Source organism: Nomascus leucogenys, chromosome X (genome assembly GCF_006542625.1).
Source record: "Nomascus leucogenys isolate Asia chromosome X, Asia_NLE_v1, whole genome shotgun sequence".
Classification (NCBI taxonomy): Eukaryota; Metazoa; Chordata; class Mammalia; order Primates; family Hylobatidae; genus Nomascus; species Nomascus leucogenys.
The window spans coordinates 121089809-121113729 of record NC_044406.1 but is presented as its reverse complement, the minus strand read 5'-3'; the positions used below and the strand labels follow the sequence as shown (position 1 = coordinate 121113729).

The window sequence follows — 23921 nt, the reverse complement described above, 5'->3', positions numbered from 1 at the left end:
ATAGGGCACTGTAACAAAGAATATTAGACATTCTCTAACTTGTAAAAATCTAGTCAAGTATATTTGGTATAAATGAGAGGGAGGATGCAACTCATATTATGATTGCAACTAACCCTACTAGCCAAAAATGGATTGTATTAAATCCTAAAAATGATGCATAATCACAGTGCCATGGTTGCAGACAGAAAAGCGATTCCAACTTGGGATGAGGACAGGAGTCAATTGCCATGCTTGTTGCCACTGTTCAGGGAAGAAGCTCTAAGTTGTTCAAATAATTAATTAGTGCAAGTGAAGCAGGAAGAGCACATACATTTCCGCTTTATTCAAATATTGCATAAATACAGAGCAGTTGGGCACATCCATTCTAAGGCACTGTTCTGGTTTGAATGCAATTCCACAAGAGAGAAAAGAGAAGCCATTACATTCTGTATTTTTCATTTCTACATTCAGACTCCTCCCATATTATACATTTATTGCTACTGGGATATCAGTTTGAGCCCCAGACTTATAGCAGCATCATACGTTGACCTGGATGACAAGAATTAAAGATACATCCTGGGTCTAGCAGTTGGTATAATTGGCACTTAATTACAAACTCTCTTGCATTATTCTCCACCTGTTTCCCAACTCTTGTTTAACTAAAAATATTATAAAATCTTTATGAGCCTGATCCATGAATTATATTTCTTTACTAGCTTCCACTAAGCCTAGAACAGGACTAGTTAGGCACATAGTAGATACCCCCAAAGTATTTATATCACTTTCGAGAACTTCAATGGAATAGAAGAGATATACTTTCCCTAACTGTAGTTTAAGGAAAGGATGACTGAATATCTTCGTAAAGGGAAAATGCTTGAAAGTCCTATTTCTTCTATTTTATAACAAGGAACTAGGCTCAATGAATATTTTCATGTTTTAACAGGTTTAATTGACAATGAGAAGTCCCTTGCTTTGGGAATTTGAGCTGTTACCATGATTACATGAGAACATTTATATAAGTAGCAATGTGTGTGTGTGTGTGTGTGTGTGTGTGTGTGTGTATGTAATTATAAGTAAAATTCAAAGAGGTTGAGAATCACTGGGCAACTTATACATTATCTGAATTAGTGATCCTCACCTTCTTAAAATGATATGTGTATATACGTGTGTGTGTGTGTGTGTGTGTGTGTAAATGTAAGTAAAATTCAAAGAGATTGAGAATCACGAGGCAACTTAAAAATTATCTGAATTAATGACCCTCACCCCCTTAAAGTAGTACGTGTGTGTGTCTCTGTGTGTGTTACACAAATTCATATATATTTTAAGAATTTTTCATAACACCCTTAAAACAACTGGAGATAACTAGGCTTGGGAGCAACATAACTATACTGACAGCTATAGAAATATCTGTTTAAGGCAGTGTGTTCCAAGAGACATTTGAGGAATATTAGTTCTGTAGCTTATTATTGGGTATATGAAAAAGGTTTTGGGGTCAAATAAGTTTGGAAAACATTGAGCCAAAAGGGGTGCTTTTTCTCTCCTTTCTAGAGGACCTCTCAGAGATTCTCATATGCTGATGTGCACTATGAATCTAAGAGGTGAAACAGCAGGAAGTAATTCCCAAATATATTTGCAGAATATCTAGCAGAACTAAGTATTCTATGACACATACATAGGGAGACGCTGAATTAAAGAATGGGTAAAATTTTAAAAAGCACTGAAAGACACATGATTGAATACCAAAGGAGAGTGAAATACCAAAGGAGAGCAAAAGACCCTGGTTTTTCAGTCAATCAAAATTAAATTAGATTCTGCTTGTATAATTTCAATTGCCAAATGAATTCTTCCAGACATAGAGCTTACTTATTCTGTGAACAAAATAAATTACCAAATTAATACTCTGCTTTTAGCAGTATTACCACAGACTGCTGACTAAGCAGACTAGCAAACTTTGCAAAATTCAAAAGTAAAGGTTAAAATCTTAATTTCCTTAAACATAAAAAATTTCAGTGGAAATAACCCAGTTCTTACCAGGCAAATGACATCCCCTTCATCCTTGTGTTCCTGACACATTTTTATTGTTTGACAAAATTCACTGTCTCCTTTCTTGCCACATGGGACACATCTAAAGCTTTGAATGAATATAATCATCTTTAATAATGACAGCAGAATAACTATAGTACTGCTATAATCAATACGTCTGATAGACATGTTTATCCACTATATTGACCCTACCTCTAAAAGGATTGTCATAATTTATATGCTTTATGTTTACACCTATGATACAGTTGCCTTGGAACACAAAATTTTTCATTGTAATTAAAAAAAGAAGAGTTGTGCAGACAGAAGAAATCAAATCTAAGAAAATCACAGGAGTAGATAAATACTCTAGAATTCATATACCTTGGAAGATGGGTTTTAAAACTAGTAAAAAAAAAAAAAAAGCTGTCTATGTTCTTATAAGCTCAAACAAAAGCTTCCAAGACAAACAGCCTGCTGCAGGATAAGATTTTTTTTTTGAGTTAGTGTTAATTTGTGTAGGACCTGTTTCCCTTAGCAATTCTTAAATAAGTCCTCTAAAGTGAGTGACCTGGTGCATAATAAGGCCGGCTCTCTGTCTGAAGCTTTTAGAACAATGAGTACACTTGTATGGCTTCTCCCCTGTGTGGATTCTTAAATGAATAACGAGGCTTGGTCTCTGTCTAAAACTTTTCCCACAATAATTACATTTAAAAGGTCTCTCTTCAGTATGCGTTCTCTGGTGCAAAGTAAGAGCTGTCAGTCGACTAAAACTTTTCCCACAATTAGGACATCTATGAGGTTTTTCACCTGTATGAGTTTTCAGATGTCTTTTAAGACTTGATCCATGACAAAAACTTTTCCCACACTCAAGACATTTATATGTTTCTTCTTCAGAATGGGTTCTCTGGTGCCCTATAAGATGTGACCGCCGAGTGAATCGCTTTTTACATACAGTGCATTCATAGGGTCTCTCCCCTGTATGAAGTCGTTGGTGTCTATAAAGGTCTGAACTACGAAGGAATCTTTTCCCACATTCAGGGCATTTGTGAGGTTCTTCTCCTGAATGAATTCTCTGATGCCCAGTAAGTTGTGACTTCCGAGCAAAACATTTTCCACACTGAGGACATCGGTGAGGTTTCTCTCCTGGACTCTTTTTCTTATGGGGTTTAGGGTTGAGAGGTTCTTCCAAGTTGGAGTTCTCAGGTGTCTCTCTCAGAGTGGGGTTCTGCTGATCTACCAGTTTTGCTAAATCTGTCTGTAAATCCTCTGGGGGGGTTTCCCATTGATTTTCTAACTGTACATAGTCTTTTTGCAAAATGGGACCCTGGAGAGCATTCCCTTCTAAAGTTACAATAAATGGATACATAGTCTCCATTTTTTTCTGTTTTGAAGTATCTTCTTCATTTTCTATCCCGATCTCAAAACCTGAGAGAAGAAATAGAAACTGCAGATGATATTGTGTTCCATGGAGAAAAGAAAGTGAAGGAAAATGAAGAGTTATGTTAAACCAGTGGTAGGAACATAGAAATTCCTAAATAGAATTCCAAACTCTTTATCTTTATTTAGGTTAAATTTTTCTTTTTTTTCCCACTAGTATATCAAAGAACAATTACTTACCTATCTTGGAATCAAGTAATTGTTTCATTTCTTTAGAATCCTGTAATTCCTTCACCCATGGCTCTTCTCTATTCTCCAATGAGAAGTTCATGTCAAGTTTTGGTAATGGATATCCTGGCCAGAAGAAAGATGGGAAGCATTACAGTTTGGCTCATCAAAGGTTTTCCCAAAATTTAGGCTGATTTCTTGGACACATAGCCTCTTAGTATCTACTTCCTTCTCCATTACTATTACTTCACCTGAGTCTCTTACAACAGTCTTTTCTTTAAAAGATAAGAGCAAAATGAAAATGAGGTGGTGTTCAATTTAAAGCTATTCTCTCTATGGAAGGTGAGTGAATAAATTCTGTGCTGAAATCAATGCACTAAATCATTTCAGCATCTATTTTGATACTAGATTTGTTTAGGTTAGAGCTAAAATATAAAGTAAATTTCATAAAGTTTTGCCATATTAATAATGGGAAACACTGCTACTGAATGCCAAATGAAGAAAGAGAGGTGAAAGTAGTAAAGTGTTTACTGGAAAAATTTCAGTGGAGTCTTTTGAATTTAAATGAAAATTGAACTGGGTTGAACCTAGCAAAAGCAGTATTTATGTTGGTTTCCACTGAAGTCTAAAAGTGGATTCTCTTAAAATTAGCCCAAATAACTTATACAGGTGAAAATGACTACTAGCCAAAATGACTACAAAATAGTATTTCAAAGTGTCAATCTAAGGACAACCAGGTGAAGTTTCTAACCACTCATTCTCGCCTTGTCTGACCACCCCTCTCCTCACTGACAGCTGGTTGCTTACATCCTCTTTTCTGAGCCCCTTATTCTCCTCCTTTATCTCTGATCAAGTTTACTGGTCTTCAGTGAAATGTGGGCTGTAAATTACTAATTTGATATCTAAATGTAGGCTGATGTTTAAATATTGGTATTATTAAAATGACATTAGGAATTTAATTTGACTAATGTTAATCTGAAGGAAAATTTAAATTCCAGAACATTATATTCAAGGCAGAGGAAGTGGGCTAAAATACCCTGTTTTAGTTTTTCATGAAAAAAATTTTCCTTTTCAAGATTAAGAAACTAAAGCTGAATTTCAAATAAAAGTGCTGTTTAAATTCACTATTTTGTTTTCATTTGGATTTCAAAGCTAAGAGTGAAATTACAGTGTAATATGAAACAGGTCAAATAAAATTCAAGGTAATAGATCAAAAGAAAGCTGCTGTGAAGTAAAAGATGGAGTTTCAATTGAAACTTGGAATAGGAGAGAATAGCAAAGGCTTAGGTACAAAATACTGACTTATAATCTAAATGAATGGTAATTTGAATCCACATGACAAAGCAGCACAAGTAAAAATAATTATGTAATGAGAAAAGACAGTATTGCTTCTTTCTTTTGTTAAAAGATGTAAAAGGCAACTGTATAAAAATATGTACATAATGTATTGTTGGGCATACAACATATAGAAATGTAATATATTTCCCAATAACAGCAGAAATGAGGTGGGTAAGAGCAAAGTGTATGGGACTGAAGAAATGACTCCAGTTGGTAATTCAAATCCACAGGAACAAATGAAGAAAATCAGAAATGATAAACAATGTTAATATAACAAAAGTTATATATGTATTTTCCTTTCTTCTTTCAGCTTCTTAAGAGTCTTAAAATTATATAAAGCAATAATTATAACAATGTATTCTTGGGTTTAAAACATTTTTGATGTAACACGTATGATAGTAATATCACAAAAAGGGGGAAAAGGGAACAGAGCTATATAGGAGAAACATGTCTATATCTCACTGGCATTACGTTAGTATAACTTTGAAGCCAATGATAATATGTACATGGTAAATCCTAGAGCAGCCACTAAAGAAATAAAAGTAGTAAAATTATTAAAGTAAGTAAAATATTACATGAGAAATATTTACTTAATGAAAAAGTAAGCAGTAAAAGAGGGATAGAGGAACAAAAAAGACTTGAGGCATATAGAAAACAGAAAGCAAAATGGCAGATATAAATCCAACCATATCACAAATGAAATTAAATGTAAATACATTAAATGACTTAATCAGAAAGCAGAGAAGGTCTGACTGGATTGAAAAGATCCAGCTATATACTGTTTATAAGAGGTATACTTTAGATTCAAAGATACAAACAGATTGAATGTAAATGGATGGAAAAAGATGTATCATACAAGTAGCAACCACAAGACAGCCAGTCAAAATAGGCATTAAAACAAACAAAAAACCCCTGTTACTAAGATATACAGGATCATTTTATAATGATAAAAATATCAATCCATCAGGAAGACATAACAATTATAATCATGTATGCACTTAATTTCTGAGTACTAAAATATATAAAACAAAACCCGACAGAAATAGTACAAGAACCAGATAATTCAACAATAGTAGTTGGACACTTCAATAACTCCTTGCACTAATAGATAGAAAATCTAGGCAGAAGATCAATAATACAAGACACAGAAAATACTATAAACCAACTAAACATAACAGAATTGAAATGAGAATCCAGCAATAAATCCATATACCTGTCCTGTGGTCAACTGATTTTGACAAGGGTTTCAAGGATATTCAATATAAAAAGAATAGCCTTTTCAACAAATCATGCTGAGACACCTGGATGCCTCCATGGGAAAAAAATATTATTTGGACCTCTACCTCCCACCCTATTAAAAATTAATGAAAAATAGATCAAAGTCTTAGATGTAAGAGCTAAAACTATAAAACTGTTAGATGAAAACACAGGAGAAAATTTTTGTGACCTTGGATTAGGCAATGATTTCTTAGATAAGACATCAAAAGCACAAACAACAAAAGAAAAAACAATTGCATTTGACTTCATCAAAATTAAAAAAATATTTTGGGCTACAAAGGACACTATCAAGAAAGTGAAAAGATGGCCCACAGAATGGGAGAAAATACTGGCAAATCATATGTCTAATAAGGGACTTTTATCTAGAATACACGGTTGACCATTGAACAACATGGGTTTGAACTACACAAATACACTTACAGGCAGATTTTCTTCCACCTCTGCCACCCCTGAGACAGCAAGACCAAACTCTCCTCTACTCTGTTGATCTACATGTCTATTCTTATGGAAGTACCACACTGTCTTAGTTCATTTGTGTTGCTATAAAGACCTTTATAATGATCTACTTCCACTTAATGAATAATAAATACATTCTCTGCCTTATGATTTTCTTAATAACATTTTCTTTTCTCTAGCTTACTTATTGTAAGAACACAATATATAACAAATATAACATATGAAATATGTGTTCATTGACCATTGATGTTATCAGTAAGGCTTCCAGTCAACAGTAGGCTATTAGTAGTTAAATTTGGGAGAAACAAAAATTATGTATATGGATTTCCAACTGCACAATAGGTCAGCACCCTTAACCTCCACATTGCTCAAGGGTCACCTGTATGAGGAACACATACAATTCAATAATAAAAAGACAAATAATTCAATTAAAAATGGGCAAGGGAACTAAATAGGTCTATGAAAATATACAAATGACCAATAAGCACATGAAAGCATGTTCAGCATCGTTACTCTTCAAAGAAAGAAATGCAAATCAAAACCACAATGAGTCACTATTTCATACCTATAGGATGGCTAGAATAAAAATGTCAAATAATAATAATAAATGTCACCTAGGATGTGAAGAAATAAGAGTGCTTGTACACTGCTGGTGGGAATGTAAAAGAGTGCAGCCAGTTTGTAAAACAGTCTAGGAGTTCCTGAGAAGTTTAAACATAGAGTTACCATATGACCTAGCAATTGTGCTCCTAGGTATATACCCAAGAAAAATGAAAACATATATAAATACAAAATGTCATACTGAAATTTTTATAGCAGCATCATTCATAATAGCCAAAATACAGAAACAACCTAAATGTTCATCAGCTGTTGAATGAATAAACAAAATGTGGTATAATGTCACAATGGACTATTCAACCATAAATAGGAATAAAGTACTGATACATGTTACAACATAGTTGATCCTTGAAAATATGCTAAGTGAAAGAAGCTAGTCATAAAAGACCACATACTGTATGATTCCATTTATATGAAATATCCAGAATAGGCAAATCTACAGAGACAAAAAGTAAATTAGTTGTTGCTTTGGAGTGGGAGAGATGGGGGCCAAAAAGTGATAACTAAAGGGTACAGGGTGGTGACAGTTGTACATATTGTGAATATACCAAAAAACATTAAATTGTACAATTCAAAGGGGTGACAATGTATGGTATGTGAATTATATTTCAATAACACTATTTTAAAAAGATGTAAATGTAAAAAAAATTTAAATATTGACATCATTAAATGATATTAACAAAGTAGTTTGGCTAACATTAATCTGAAGTAAAATTTAGATTTCAGTACATTATATCAAATCCTAGGAAGTAGTGTAAAATACTTTATTTTATATTTTCACGGGGAAAAAAACAATAGATTTTAGATTAAGAAATATAAAATACACTTCCAATAAAATGTTTTATAAACTCACTATTTTGTTAACAAAGCTTGGATTTAAACCCAGGAGTGGGATAACTGATGATGTGGTGGAAGAGGCCCCCCCCCAAAAATAGAAATTATACATTTAAAAAATAACTAAGAGTAGAATTGGATTGTTTGTAACACAAAGGATAAATACTTGAGGAGATGGATACCCCATTTACCGTGATGTGATTATTATGCAATGCATGCAATGTATTAAAATATTTCATATACCTCATAAATATATACACCTACTATGTACCCGCAAAAATTAAAAACAAAAAATTTTTAAAAGTTAGTGGAAAAAAATAAACTGGAGTTCATAGATTAAAGAAAGCTGCCATCAAGCAAAAGTGAGAAGGAATTGAAACTAGGGAGAGCAGCAAGTAGCAAAGGCTAAGGGTGGTAGAAGCCTGGAGGCCCAAGAGATCTCAATATGAAAGCCAGAAAAACAGTTTTGGGAATGACAGGAATTGTTCATATGGCTATTCTCATCTTACAGAGCACAAACTTGAAACTCTTAAGGTTATAGATTTAATCAAATATCACTTCAAAACCAGGCCCAGACACCTGCTCCTTGGGTAAAAGAAGCTCTATGACCTAGTTGAAGGACTAAAAGTAGCCCTGGAAGCAGAATCTGGTACCCATGAGATCTAAGGTCAGAAGTGTTACTACCAGGCAGCTGTGTCTCACGGGCTTCCCATATTGGCCCTCAAGTCTAGCTGCTACTTTCTGCACAGCAACAAATTACAGAGGTTTGAGTACTTTTGCTTTGGTTCCTTGTCCCCAGCATCATACTCCTGGTGCCAGCTTTCAAAAAGCTTGGCCCCAAATTGGGTGCATCAGGACAGTCTCCACACCTTGGATGTGAGAACATGGTGCTCATACTTGAGCTTCTTCATGGATGTCAACCTAATGCACTTCTTATATGTGTAGCACAGCCCACCCCAACCCTGTGGTCCTGAGTAATATTCAGATACTTCTGGACACTGTCACCAATTTATCTGCATTTCTCAACCTTATTTTCACAGTCTATGTCAGCTAAAACCAATTCCCATTCACTTTTGACCTATGTCTCACCTTTAGGTATCAGTTCCCATCCTCTACTCTTACATATTGAATAAAATACCACCACGAATGCTGAATAAAACTGATGCCTACTGAAAGGGTTTCCACAGATATTTGCCCTACTCTGTTGGCCAACATAGCGAGAACAGTTATGGCTCTTACATAGCAAAGATAAGTGAAGATGAGCAGAATTTGGCATTCCTATATATTGTGGTGGGAGGATAAATTGGTACAATAATTTCAGAAGGCAATTTGACAATATCTATTAAAGTTTTAAATGCCCACTAATCAATCAATTCCAATTCTAGAAATTTATCATATCAATACCCACATATATAAGTATTCTCCAAATGTTTTCTAGTTTGGCTCCATGGCTTCCGGGTCAATGTTGAGTGGCAATAAAAAAGCAGGCCTTAATGCCTACTTCTGTCAGGGGGCTCTTCTCTTTACCTTCAATGTAAGCTATCTGTAAAGCTACTATTATTGGATGAGTGGTTTTACAGTAATAGAAGAAACATTAACTGCTGGTCAGTAAAAAGAGAAGGGCCCTACACTCTACTTCTATGAGCTCATTTTCTTTTTTAGCTCCCACAGGAATGAGAAATACAAAGAAATGATAAATGTTTAAGTTGATAGATATGCTAATTACCCTAATTTGATCATTACACATTGTACACACATATCAAAATATCATTACACATTGTACACACATATCAAAATATCATATCAAAATATCTAAATAGGTACAATTATTACATGTCAATTAAAAATAAAAGGAAAAAAGGAGGGCCCTACAGATAGAAACCAAAGCCTGTTACCTTAAATTTAATCATGTCTCCTGGTTTTGAGACCATAGTCTAGAATATTAGTTTTCCAATGACAATAATATATTGCCCAGGATGTTAAACTCATCCTCTGGCTATAGCTAAGAGATCCATCATAGGTATACTACATTTGACCAAATTAAGTGAAGAAATTTTACTTAGGAAAAATTAACTGAAGAAAAAAAAGGAAATTATTTTTGATTTTTTTTTTTAAGTAAAAGGCTATTAAGTCCAGGCATGGTTGATTCAAAATATGCTCCCAAATTCTTCGGTATTCTTTCCTTCAAGAGGTAGAACTTCCTTTTCCTTCACTTAAGTGTGGGCTGGACTTAGTGACTCTTCTAATGAACAGAATATGGTATAAGTATGGTATGTAGGTAGGTTATCAAAGACATTGTGTCATCCTCCTTGCTTTCTCTTGGATCCTTTGCTCTGGGGGAAGCCTGTTGCCCCATCATAAAGATACTTAGGTAACCTATGGAGAAATTCCTTTGGCAAGGAATTGAGGCATCCTGCCAGTCCCTGCTGACATCTTCACAACAACTACAAGAGAGACTCTGAGCCATAAACATCTAGTAGATCACTCCTGAATTCCTCTCAAAAACAGTAACATGATAAATACTTTTTCCTTTAAGCTGCTAAGTTTTGGGGATAATTAATTACCCTTCAATAGCTATCCAATGCAAAGAGGGAAAAGCAATTGGAGATTAACAAAGGTGCTTCATTGAATGTTCCCCTCATCCTAAACTCAGGGAATGGCTTCATTAAGCCCCATTAGCAAAGACTGTCTCGTAAGAGCTTCACTACACCAAGAAATGTCATTACCACAGTTGGGGGTTAGATATTAGCTTATGGTAAATTTTTTGGTATAGTAGAATAATCTGAAGAAGTTTAAGTTATAAGAATCTTCTGATGCTTTCTAGACAGCATTTGTTTGTCCTATATTTTATTTTAAATTTTCATCTCTCATATTCTTCATCACCAAAAAGATGTGATCTTTTACATTTCACATACATTCCAAATGAAACCTCATCAATTGAAATGAAAAACCCAAGGCTTTGACAACTCAAAATGCAATCCAGTTTTGGTGTACGAATTTTGAACTCCATATTTTCAAAGATAAGCATGATATATTTTATGTTTTTAGGATTAGCGTCTCCTTGCCTCTTTTCTTTCTGATACATTCTAATATTATTGCCTATCTCTGGCATCAAAGTGTCCAGCATGAATTCAAATAAGGGATTTTGTTTTAAAGTTTATGTCTTCCTTAGGTCACTTTATATTGTTCACTTCAGTTCTCTTTTATTTTGCAATGAATGTGTATATTGTTTTCAGTTATATTACATGAAAAAATATATATGCACAATTCATATATACTCAACAACCTAATTTTTTGCTCATAAGAAATAGGTTCCAAACATTAATATAAAATCAATTGACTTCTTCCATTACTTTTGAATTTCTTCTCCACTCAGCTGGCATCTTGTGCTTTCCATTCAGTCTACAATAGAATGTATTTCATGTAATACATCAAATATACTTTTGTTTAAAGTAAAAGTTTAAGTAACCTTTAAATAATAGAATAAGCCTTGCAACATTTTTCAAAGCATAATATATCACTTTAAATGGCGATAAGAAAAGGGTAATTTCCTGTCCTCCAAATTTGTAATTTTTATCTGTTAAATTAATTAATTCTATCTATCCTTTGTTAAATATACTAGATTTCCATGTGCTTTAGAGAGCAAAATATTAACACCAGATAAATATTGCTACTATGTGGTATTTGTACCTGCAGTGTTGACAAAAGGAGCGAATTAACATGGAGAATCAGAATGCAAATGCAGAAAGAGTTATACTTCAAAATATTACTAGCTAAGTTTTACTATTTGTTCCAGGCATATACACATAAACCCGGTTTTCTTTTTTTTTTTTTTTTTTTTTTTTTTTTAAGAATTCCTCAATAGACTATGAAATGTAGATGATGTAAAGCTTGGAACAGAAATGGCAATATCATATAGTTCTGCTTTGACCACAACATGTATACTTGTAAAGCTTTCCTCTTTTGTCACTTTTATTTAAAAATCTGCTGGAGACCCATAAGAACCTCAAACTCTGTATGTTCAAATCTAAACTCAACTTGACCCACCGAATCTGATCTTCCTCTTTTGTTTGTCATGTCAGTGAATAATATTACCATCTACCCAGTTCAATGGCCAGAAACCTGGATTCCATCCTTACTCCCTTCTTCTCCATCACCCTGACACCCAGTCAATCACCAAGCTCTGTATTTCACACCTGCTAAGTATCTTTTGAATTACATTTTCACTCCATCATCACCAACATGCCCTTGCTTTAGAACAACATCTTCTCACCTGAATGATGGCAAAACCTCCCAAATGGGGTTCCTGTTTTCAGTAGTATGTACCCATTCCTACTATAGCCAGAATAATCTCCTAAAATGCAAATTTGTGTGTATCACTCTGGTACTGGAGAACCTCAAAATGGTTCCCCACTTCCCTGATAATCAAGTGTACTTCTCCATGAGGCTGCAAGTTCTTCATGACCCAGGATGCTGCTTCTCTCTCCAGCCTCTTCTATTGCCACTCCTGCCCCACTGCTCTTCTATGTCCCTTGCACTGCAGCAGGAGGTCTTCTCTCTCTCTTCAGAACTTTGCACATGTTGTTGCTTTTGATCCCAGCCCTCTCCGCTTCCCATGTACACCACTCCACAGGCTCACTTTGATCCATCCTGTAGGTTTTAACCCAGATCCTCCTTCCTCCAGACATCCCTCTCAGCCAAAAGCTGGTTAGGTGGCCCTCCTCCATGCTCCTGGGCATCCTATTCCTCCCAACACACCATTTACTGTCAGATTTCTGTTACATACAGGACAAAAAGTCCTACCGACATATCTGAATTGTCCACTGAACTGTAATCTCCAGGATGACCAGAGCTGCTTTTCTACCTTGTGTGCTACTGAATCCTCAGGGTCTGGCATGGCGTCTGGCTCCTCAAAAGTGCTCACAGATAGTGTACAAATGAATAAATGATATTAATATGATGTGGAAAGGGGCATGGTTGCTAATCCTTGGTACTGAGCTAGTTATGGATAGATCAGACATTTATATTTTATAACTTGGACAGTTCTTATTTTCATTTTTTATGTGTCTTCTGTGGTCTCAGTATTTAACAGTCTCTTGAACGTGTGAACATGTTGAAACAGTGCCTGGGGGAGTCAGGGGAGAGGATTCTGGCCACACTCGGGCCAAAGCTTTAATGCGAGGGGTAGAAGAGGTACGGGGAACACTGGGTAAGAAAACCCCAAAGGAGAAGCCGGGTGCAATGGCTCATGCCTGTAATCCCAGCACTTTGAGAGGCTGAGGCAGGCGGATCACCTGAGGTCAGGAGTTAAAGACCTGCCTGGCCAACATGGTGAAACCCCGTCTCTATGTGTGGTAGTGAATGCCTGTGATCCCAGCTACTTGAGAGGCTGAGGCAGGAGAATAATTTGAACCTGGGAGGTGGAGGTTACAGTGCGCCGAGATTGCGCCACTGCACTCCAGCCTGGGCGACAGAGCAGGACTCCTGTCTCAGAAAAAAAAAAAAAAATAGAGAACCCCAAACGGGAATAAAATATAAGAGCAACTGGACTATGTGATCTTGCTGCCTTTCTCCACTTGGACTTTCTCCTTCTAGAACTAACCCCTATGGTGTCTGGGCCAGTGATTCTCAGACTTTAGTGTGTGTAGCACTCACCTGCAGAGCTTGCTAAACATGCACCCCTGGTGCTCATGCTGCAAATGGTCTGCTTACTACAGTTTGAAAAACACTGTAATAGGTTTTGATTTAATGAGGTAGATATTTCCTTTAGACTGCAGTAAGCGGTTGATCTCACAGGCTCTAAAGAGACTATATTACTAAAGTATTAAGTTTGAATAAGGCTCTGATGCCATAAAAGCAACCGAGGCCCTTGGGGCCCACAACATCACAGTTCCTGTTGATTAAAATTGGGCTGAGAAATGAGTCCTTATCCAGAATCCAAACTCCCATAGTTTTCCTGTGTAACATTCTTGATCAAAAGACTCCTTATCAGGGTCATTAGCTTAAAGAGTTCCCAATCCCAGGGTTCTATCCAAAGTGCTTTGTTTCCTACTATTCCCAGAGAGACTTTTTCCTCTTCTTTATCTGAGTGGTCCATTTCCAATGGGTAATTGGTGTTTCTAACCCACCCCTAACCCTTGAGAGTTCCTGAACTCTCAAAACAGAAACAAAAGAAAGGAGAGAAACCCTTGCCTTACCAGGGTCCAGAAAGGTCTGACATTCTCCAGTAGCACCATAGTTCAGCTCCGGTGGCCCTGCCTGTGGGATCCATGCCTCTGCTACTGGGGCCTCCTGGACAGGTCCCATTACCTGGAGTGCAGGTGACTCTAGGTGCATGGTTGGTGGTATGTGTGCCGTTCCCACTGGTGCCAATTCTTCCAAGAGCATGTCATGCATATCAACCTGGGGGAAATGCCAGAACCATCACTTTCAAGTCTAGACCAACAGTCTCCAGTAGAATTGTATGAAAATCATGCATGTAATTTTAAATTTTCTAGTGGCCATATGAATAAATTTTTTAAAAAGTAAGGCCAATCTTAATAGTACGTGTTACTTAATCCAATGCAAACAATCAGGATTTCAACATGTAATCAATATGAACAATTATTAGTGAGATATTTCACCTACTTTTTTCATACCAAGTCTTCTGCATGTGGTGTGTATTTCATACTTACAGCAGATCTCAATTTGCATTGGCCATATTTCAAGGGCTCAAGAGCTGTACATGACTAGTAGTGACTGTATTCAGCAGCAAATGTCTAGACCACATGAAGATAAAATCTTATATAGTAAACAAAACCAAGGAGACAGAGAAAGGAAGAGCAACCACCAACCCAAGTACCCTAGGGAGACAGAAAACTTCAGAAGACTCCTGTTCAGGAGCCCTGAAGCTAACAGCTCCTGCAGAGAACCCCCATAGACAAGACTGGAGTATCCCTGATGCCCATCTGGAAGCTCCTGCTCCCTTTTCCCAAAGATACTGCCCTCTCTCAGTCATGGCACTTCTGAAAAGAGGCTTTACACAGTCATTCTGAATGGCAGACAGTGCCACTGTCCCCATGGGGAGTTTCGGATATGCTGACAGGTGGTGGCTATCAGAATTTAATGGAACATAATTTACAATGCAGAATTGTTCCAGGTCCCTACCAAGTGTGGAATGTCCCACTCAAATATTCATGTGAGTAAAAAGAACCTGTCAAGAACCCTACCTTGTTGGTCAAATAAGTACAATTGTTTGTTTTGTTTTGCATAGTTTCAGCACAAATGAAATTTTCTAGGAATGCACTAATGTGAAAAGCAAAGACTACACTGCTTATTGTTCAGATTTACCAAGAGTCGTATGCCATTTTGGAAAATCACATGACGAGGAGCAACACTGTTCGTAGTACTTGAGCTTTATCAGTCTGAATTTCTGGCTGTCCCATTCACAATGATTCTAAGCATAGACGCAAACATCTGACAACTTCATGACATTCGGTCAGGCCCAAGCATGTATATGTACAAATCCCTATCAATTTATAACAAACTATGTTTCTTTTCCTTTATATTCCTTCTAGACTTGACTCAGGGTTGGCAAACTTTATAAAGAGCCAAATAGTAAATATTTTAGGCACTGTGGGGCACATTCACTGTCAGTTCTTCTCCTTCTTCCTCTTTTTTTCAATGACCTTTCAACAAGATAAAAAACCATTACATACAGAGTATACAGATAAACAGGGTATGGCTAGAATTGGCCTTCAGGCCATGGAGCAATTTACTGATGCTTTGGGTTGATGTATGTGGGTAGATTATGTTGTCTGTCAATTTCATTTGTGCATAGTAAAGTGGACATTATAAACTATTTGTTACAGAAGGGGAATTGAGTCTGATAGAGCTAAAAGCACTGACTCATTTGCTGAGTTCAGCAGAAGAGAAAAAGGAAAAGGACTCTGGAGAAATCTTGAGGCTGGGGAATGACATAGAGACAAATGTGTGGTCTAGTCCTAGCTGTCTCAGCTACTTCCTTTGGACCAATCACAAAGATCCCACATTCTTTTCTTACCTGCTGCTCTGGTATCTCAAGTTCTCTCTGTAAGTCTTCTATCAGTGACACAACTCTTTCTCTATTCTCTGGGCAGTGCTCCCTCACCCAGGTCTCTATCTCTGTGGGCAAGATTGTTAGGAATTGCTCCAACACTAGCAGCTCCAGGATTTGTTCCTTAGAGCGCATCTTTGGCTTCAGCCATTGACAGCAAAGCTCCCAGAGTTTGTTAAATGCTTCATGAGGCCCAGCTGCTTCTCTGTACTGGAACTGCCTGAAGCGCTGACGGAAAACTTCACAGTCAGTATCATACTCTTGAAACACAGAGCCTTGATTCAAGGATGCCTGGATTGCACAACCCAGGGCCACAGCCATTGCCCCCTTCCAGCAGTTTACAGTTTATCTGGAGCCTCACTTCTCAGATTCCGACTTGTTTCTCTCTGAAATCGTTGGGGTGGGAGGGAGCCACCTACAGCTAAGGACAGAAAAAAATGAGAAAAGAGAAACAGGAGTGGTCACAAGAGGGCTTACTTACCTCCGTTAACTTCTTTTTTACCAAAGAACCTCCGTTAACTTCTTTTTTACCAAAGAACCTGTTAACTTCTGTTTTTACCAAAGACCTAAAGTAGTTCATTATTTTTCTCTTGGTTTTGAGAATCTGATGAAAGCTTCAGACTCACTTCCTAGAAAAATACACATACACATCCTTTTCTGCATCTAGTTTCTAAAGTTTATAAAATCTCAAAGCCTCTAGAATTGTGCTTGCTGTCCAATATGGTAGCCAACAGCCCCATGTGACACTTTTTTAAGTTTAGTCAAAAATTTAGTTTCTCAGTAATATTAGCTAAATTTCAAATGCTTAATAGACTTCACTGCAAAAAGGTCTATTGGACAGTTCTGCTCTAGAATTCCATGGTCCCAGGCTAAGGACCCTGAATTTATTAATAAATGAACCCTTATAGATCTCTTGGCATTTAACCCATTCCCAGTTTAATTCCAATTGTCATGTGTTTCTGAATATATGTAGATCTCAAAAGAAATGGCGAAGGAATACTAACAATACTTCCAAAAAACTCTGAAAGTCCATCTAGCTTTAAGTACCTCCTAATGGCCTTCGACCAAAGTGAACTTAGGTAGAGCCATGGTTTGCAAAGGCAGCAAATTGTCCATCTCTCATTCTTGTCCTCACCGAGTCTGCGTAATTCCCCCAGTAAACCCATGCCATTCCTTCCCCACTCCCTTCCACCATAGCATTCCAAGAGGATCTCCTATGTGAAAAATACACTGCAATAGGGAGGCCATTAGGAATTTGCTATGCATTCATAAACAACGGATATTTGTTGAGTTCATGCTATGTGCCAGGTACTGTTCTAAGCATTCTACATATACTTGCCAATTAACCCTCACCCAAGGTTAGGAGCTGGGTACTAGTATTATCCCCTGGATACAGATGAGGGAATTGAGGTTTGAGGCTTAGGGGGATTGAACAACTTGTCTAAGGTCACGTGGTAAATGCCAGAGGGAAATGGTGATTACGTCAAAATCTATATTCTCCAGCAATCAAAAGGTCTAAAAACATCAAAATATTCTTAGTATAGTCTTTGAGGTCACAGAGACAGTCACATACATGTTTCTACAGGTCTCAAGACCTGTATCTGCCCATGTGCCTTGGGTCCTCTCTCTCTGCATGTGCTGAGACAGCTGCTGTAGTTGCCCTCTTCTCTGGAGGGGATTCAAGGGAAAAAAAGTACTCATGACTCTCTTCCTACCCAGTCAACCTAAATCAGCACTCTGTCCTTGTATCCCCCTTTACCATGATGGTAGCCCGACTTTAGCAGATCGACTTAGGTATGATAACCTGCTAGCTGTGTGACCCTGACACCCAGTGCCTCTTCTGTAACAGAAGATAATCATAGCATCTACTTTATAAAATGTTCTGCGTGGATCCAATTGCATGGGAAGCGAATAGCAGCATGCCCGGCACAGAGGAAGCACTCAATTAAAGTTTATTGCTTGTCAGGAGTCATTCCTAGGGGGCCTCTATTTCCCAGAGTCTAGGCACCTAACCGTTGCTGGAGAGCATCCAGGAACTGTGCTGTTTTTGGCTCTGGACCCACCCGTTAATCTGCTCCAGCCTCACAGCTGGCCAGCCCTTCCCTGGCTGACCCAAAACCTTCCACCACGTCTACCAGGGAATTGACCCTTCGGGTTTCCTTTGATGGACCCTTCCCAGAGAAACGTTCATTTCACTGTGGGACCAGTGATTTCTCTCTAAACCTTCTCGTAGAGAATCCACCCACATGGGGCCTCTAAGAAAAGCGATGTGTGTAAAGAGAGCACTTGAGGAACGGCAAGAGTGACACGTCCCTAAAAAGTGTAAAAGCTGATTCAAATTCGGATGCTAGTGTCTCGGGCGCGGCCCCTGTTCGCTCTTGGGCGACGAGGTCCCGACGCCTGGAGGGGAGCTCCCAGCCCAGGAGGACTCCCGGGAAGGCCCGGTCGGGTCGCAGGGAGTGGCGGCGGGGACCCTGGCCGGATAGGGGCCCGCCGCCCACCACTCCTTCCGGCGCCCGCCGCCCGGGGCACAGCTGGAATCACCCAGTTGGCATGGCCCCGGCCATGGAAAGGAGCCCCGCTACCCGCGCCCGCGCCCCAGGGAACGGCCACGCCCTCTGGCCGCTCGGGGACTCACCGCCTCAGCGCCCACGGTTCTCCCAAGCTCACCGGCAACTGCCCAGGGCGCAGGCGCGGGGCTGCGCTACGGACTACATCTCCCGGCAGGCCACACGCCGCCCGCCGCGCTGTGCGCCCACAGGGATGCTGACGTGGGAGGGGCTGGGACTCTTCCTGGCTTCCAACCAGCCTCAAGCTGTTTTGGAAGGGCTCCCGTTTCCTGTTTCAGCGCTTCTTAGTCGCAGGGTGTTGGGTGGGGCGAACCCCGGGTCGTGATCCAAATGAGCGCTTCTCCTTGCGCCTTGGAGTAACTGGAGCGGGTGGGGACCACCTTTAAATCTGTTACGACCCGGTCAGTGATTCTTAAACCCGACTGTGTGGGGAGAATTTATAGGGAGAGCTTGTTAAAAAGTCGTATTTCGGGGCTCCACCCGCTACCCTGACGCATTGAATCTCACAGGAACCCGGGGATTCGCATTTTAATAAACCATCCTGGAGATTTTGACTCCGGTCGTCCGCCTGCAGTTCACAGTGGCTTTGGATTTGCTTTTTAGTATCCCCATCTTCAAGATCTAAGCTTCGATCTAGCGACCCCGCCCATTACCCTCTGCCTTCAACAGCCACAGAGGTCTCTGGGGTTAAGGTTTGCCTGCTGGCCCCGCCTCTTGTCTTTCAATTGGTCCCTCGCTGGTCCCGTCCTGGAGCCAAATTTTCTTTTCTGATTGGTCAGCTGCGAGTTGTGGCGAGACCTGATCCAATGGCCGCTTGATACAGTGGTGTCGTTCGGGAAACGCAGCCCTAACGTTGTTCCTAAGCGGACAAGTTGGTCTGTGGACGCCAAACTTCCGCGCTAGGACTTTCTGCGTGTGGACCGGGGGCCTAGTCCTGCGTGGGTCCAACACAGACAGGAGAAAGCTGCCTGCTTTTGTGCCTCCCGGAGGTCCTGGTGGAAGCGAAACGGGGGCAGGAGCTGCAGTGTCCCAAGCCCAGTGAGGCGAAGCTACTGGAGACAGCTCCGCCGGGTCCAAAGTTGGGCTCAGCGGCTGGAACTTGAAACCCGGGCACGCCAGACTCCTGCTGAAGCCATCATCTCTTTCTCCTGGCCCCGGGCGCCTTGGCCAGCGGGCACAACTGGTTTCGGGGCCAAGGTGGTCTGGGAGCCTGACGGTGGCGTCTGGCCTGGGCTCCCGCGAGCGGAAAGAGTTCCCCTCCTGTGAGAGGGAAACTATGGAAGGTCCTACGCCTGGAGCCAGAACTCCTGCTGCTCCCGCCCGACCTGCTGCTCCCGCCCCACCCAAGGTCTAGCCTGGCGGCCTCCCACCTGTGCTTCTGAGGGTTCTGCTTCCAAGAGGCTGCTGGTGCCCGGGACACCCGCAGGCGGCTCTTAGAACTTCGCCATGGGTGACTTTGGCCTGAGATGCGCTCCATGGAGCAGATTCTGGAGTTGCTGGTGCTGGAGGAGTTCCTGACTGTCCTGTCCCAGGACATCCGCAGCAGGGTGCAGAAGCTGCAACAGGCGAGCTGTGAAGAAGCTGTAACTCTTTTAAAGTATATGTATGACTTTTAAAAGAGACAGCTTGTGAAACCGAGGGAATAGGTGAGTGAGAGGTTTTATCTGCCATCTTTCTCAAGGAGGCCCAGCCTCCCCTTTATTCACAGGGTTCTGGGTCTGCTGGGTCCAGAGGACTGAGACATCTCGCTGTCTTAATTCCCCATTCAGGTTTTCTTGATTGCCCTGAGTAGACCTTACACGGGCCAGTGATTTTTTTTGTTTGTTGTTGTTTTGTTGTTGTTGTCTTCTCTGGAACCTTCATCCTCCAGATTTCCCCCCAGTGCAGTGAAGAGTGTGCTATTGCTTTTGGTTTCCACGGGGAGGCAGTGTCGCTGTCATAGTGTCCGCTCTGGAGGTAGATCAAAGGGGGCTTTCAACTCCTGGCTCTGCTCCCTACTAGCTGTGCGACTTTGGGCAAGTGACTGTTGCTTAGCTGGGCTTCACTTTCTGCATTGGTCAAATGCAGAAAGGGTAATAGACCCTTCTGGGGTTGTTTGGAGGATTAAAGGGAGAGCAGTATGTCCGTGGTAATCGCACTGCTGGCACATAGCTAGTGCTTGAAACTGTGAGCTGCTGTTAGGTTAGGGGCAGCAGTCTGGTCTCCTCTGCAGAGATGGGTCTCAGTTAATTGTGAACTTAGACAGTTTGGCACTGAGGCTTTGGGGTCATTGCCCCAGGGCCACCCAAGTAAGCTTGTCTAATTGAGAGGAACAGGAGCATCTGGAGAATGTGGGGGAGAAACCGAAGACCTATGGGGGACATGTGTGTACTGAAATGGGCTTTCTCCTCACACCCTCCACGCAAGCACATACACACATTCACTCAGGGTCATGGCATCATAAAAACCTTGAGTTTAAACCATCCCTTTCTCTTATTGGGTCCAAAGGGACAGACTGTGGTTTTCTATTAAAGGTTTACCCGCAGATTCCTGTCATAATTTTTCTTTTCTATCGAGCCCTGTCATGATGATAAGTGATAGCAGGTTGGTTCCTAGATCATACACCATGGACCTAGCATAGAAGTGTTTTCACAAGAGCCTTTTCCTTACAAAACAGCATGAAAGTCATTGAGCCAATGGATACTGAGATTTCAAACTGGAGCCAATGGATACTTAGAGGAGCCCTGAAGTGTAGAGTAGTTGCTACTTCTTGTTCACTAGGTCTAATTAGCATGTCATCGATGTAATAGACTAGTGTGTTGTCTTGTGAAAGAGAAAGGTGATCAAGATCCCTGTGAACTAAACTATGATGTAGGGCTGGAAAATTGATATACAATACACCTGAGGTAGGATGGTGAAGGTGTATTCCTGGTCTTACCAGCTGAAAGTAAATTGCTTCTGGTGGTCTTTACTAACAGTTATTGAGAAAAAAAGCATTTTCAAGGTCAAGAGGTACATACTAGGTTCCAGGAAATGTGTTAATTTGCTCAAGAAATGAAACCACATCTGGAACAGCAGCTGCAATTGGAGTCATCACCTGGCTTAGTTTACAATGACCCACTGCCATCTTCCAAGATCCATCTGCCTTCTGCATAGGCCAAACAGGTGAGTTAAATGGGGATGTCTGCATATTTGAAGTCACTGATGGTATTACTAATCTCTTGCAATCTGTCTAGGAGTGTGGTATTGCTCTTGGTTTGCTATTTTCCTAGGTAAAGACAGTTCTAGTGGCTTCCACTTGAGTTTTCCTACCACATTAGTCCTCACTCCACAGATCAGGGAAATAGTATGAGGATTCTGTCAGTTGCTGAGTATTTTTCTTCCAATTATACATTCTGGAACTGGGGAAATAACGATACGATAAGTTTAGAGACCCGGAGGACCCACTGTGAGACAGACCTGAACTAAAGCTCCATCAATCCCCTGACCACCATAAACTGTTAACTCTGACTGGTGAACTGCAGTGACATTTTGAGGCTTTTGGAATCAGTGCTAGTTCAGAAGCAATATACAGTAATCCCTGAAAAGTTTGATTGTTTCATTTTCCCTACTGCACATTCACCCCTAAAGCCATAGATGTCTTTGGGGAAAGCTGCAGAAAATTAGCAGTATATATTTTTGGCAGTGGAGTCCTTCTTTATTCATAGGGTTCTGGGTCTGTAAATTGGCTCAAATCTAGGAATTGATCGAAAGGCTAGGACTATTTTGGTGATTCATGTTAGACTTCTGTGCACTCAATCTAGAACTCATCCACTTATATATATCAAGTAAGAATTTAGTAGACTGCCCATCTGTTTCTCTTCAAGGGACACCATGACCAACTAATCAATGCCATATGTCCCTGTGAGTCAGACTATTCTTATTGCTGCATTGAATCTGCTGCCCATTACAGTAACTATGCACACTTTGTCAATTAAGTGTCCCCACTTGGCCCCTGCCACCCCACAATCCAGCTATCCTCATTGCATTTAATTATACCAGTTCAGTGGGAGTAGTTTCCACTAGAATTTCTGACCCATAAAGAAGAGCAATTACAAAACTTTTTGGGGCTGCAGGGGCTCCTCTCACAAATCTGTTTCTCAGTCACGAGACGTATGTTTTTTGGACCCTCCAGCATGGGTGAGCAGATCAATCCACTTTAACATTTCATGGGCTGGGCACAGTGGCTCACGCCTGTACTCCTGGGCAGAACAAGTAGAATCCAGTGACACCCCTCCCCCATAAACACACACTCACAGAGTCCCTGGAGACTGTGCCTGCTCTAAGTTTTGGATTCCTAGCAATATCAAGGTACTTATTCTTCTGAATTAACTTATAATTTCTATTCTCTATTAGTCCCTTTAGACCCTTCCTCAAAGATTAAAATTTCAGGGGCACTGGCATCAGCATTCTAGTTTATCAGCTGTCACAGGCTTTAAAAATTCAGGAAGGAGGGTCTTTGTGCTCAGAGATTATCATTAAGCATTACTACTTATAATTTTGGGAATTTGGAGTCGAGGAATATATCCAAAATGGGGGGATTGTCAAAAAATTAAGATGCATTGATTTGATGAACTATTATGTAGAGATTAAAAATGATACCCATAAAATATGACCAAAAGCTAATCATTGGATTGTGGTGGAGGGTGTACAGGTGTTTACTGAACAGTTTTTCCAGCTGCTCCATATGTAGGAAAATCCTCATGGAAAAAAGCTTGGGAAAGTCTAGAAAACATAAAACAAGACCTAAGTATGACATAATTTCTACATTGGAGCACACATGAAAAGAAAGAATAACGCTTCAGTTTGTTTTCATGTATCAAGTGCATAAAGTGAATCACAACTGTAAAAGCATTTGCACTAATTCTGAACTTGTCTCTCTTCATTGGGACCATCTCCACATTCTTCCTATCACTGTTTAAGTACTGTGGTGCCCAAAGTTGTGCATAGCTCTTTCAGTGACTGCTATATATGGAGAGAAGTTCAGAGCACAATTTCTTAGAGCTAGACTTGTGTTTAAGTATACGTTTGCTGAGCCTCAAATCTTTCGGAGAGATATAGGTGCTGATATCTGACCCCTAAGAGGGAGTAGGGCTCTTCTAGAGCTGGGCAAGGTGGAGCGAGGGAGG

General features: G+C 39.9%; 2 protein-coding genes across 3 annotated transcripts in view; one reads left to right on the top strand and one right to left on the bottom strand.

Annotated features, from left to right (window-relative positions):
* Window positions 1–299: 299 nt before the first annotated feature.
* Window positions 300–18907, bottom strand: ZNF449 (zinc finger protein 449). 2 transcript variants are annotated; one of them, XM_003272545.4, is made up of 5 exons: window positions 18843–18907; window positions 16172–16625; window positions 14328–14532; window positions 3619–3732; window positions 300–3426 (listed from the first exon to the last, which is right to left on the bottom strand). In XM_003272545.4, exons 2-5 carry the CDS (start codon window positions 16523–16525, stop codon window positions 2543–2545), a joined length of 1557 nt encoding a protein of 518 aa, XP_003272593.1. In that variant the 5' UTR covers window positions 16526–16625; window positions 18843–18907; the 3' UTR covers window positions 300–2542. The 2 variants fall into 2 exon arrangements, with proteins under 2 accessions (XP_003272593.1, XP_030662924.1); XM_030807064.1 differs by lacking the exon at window positions 18843–18907 and adding an exon at window positions 17778–17872.
* Window positions 18908–19563: 656 nt separating this feature from the next.
* The window catches only part of ZNF75D (zinc finger protein 75D), a 58654-nt gene continuing 54296 nt past the window's right edge, over window positions 19564–23921 (top strand). The window contains exons 1-2 of the mRNA XM_030807065.1: window positions 19564–20420; window positions 21732–21918. The gene's annotated coding sequence lies outside the window, so the exon portion shown is untranslated. The remainder of the gene's footprint in view (window positions 20421–21731; window positions 21919–23921) is intronic.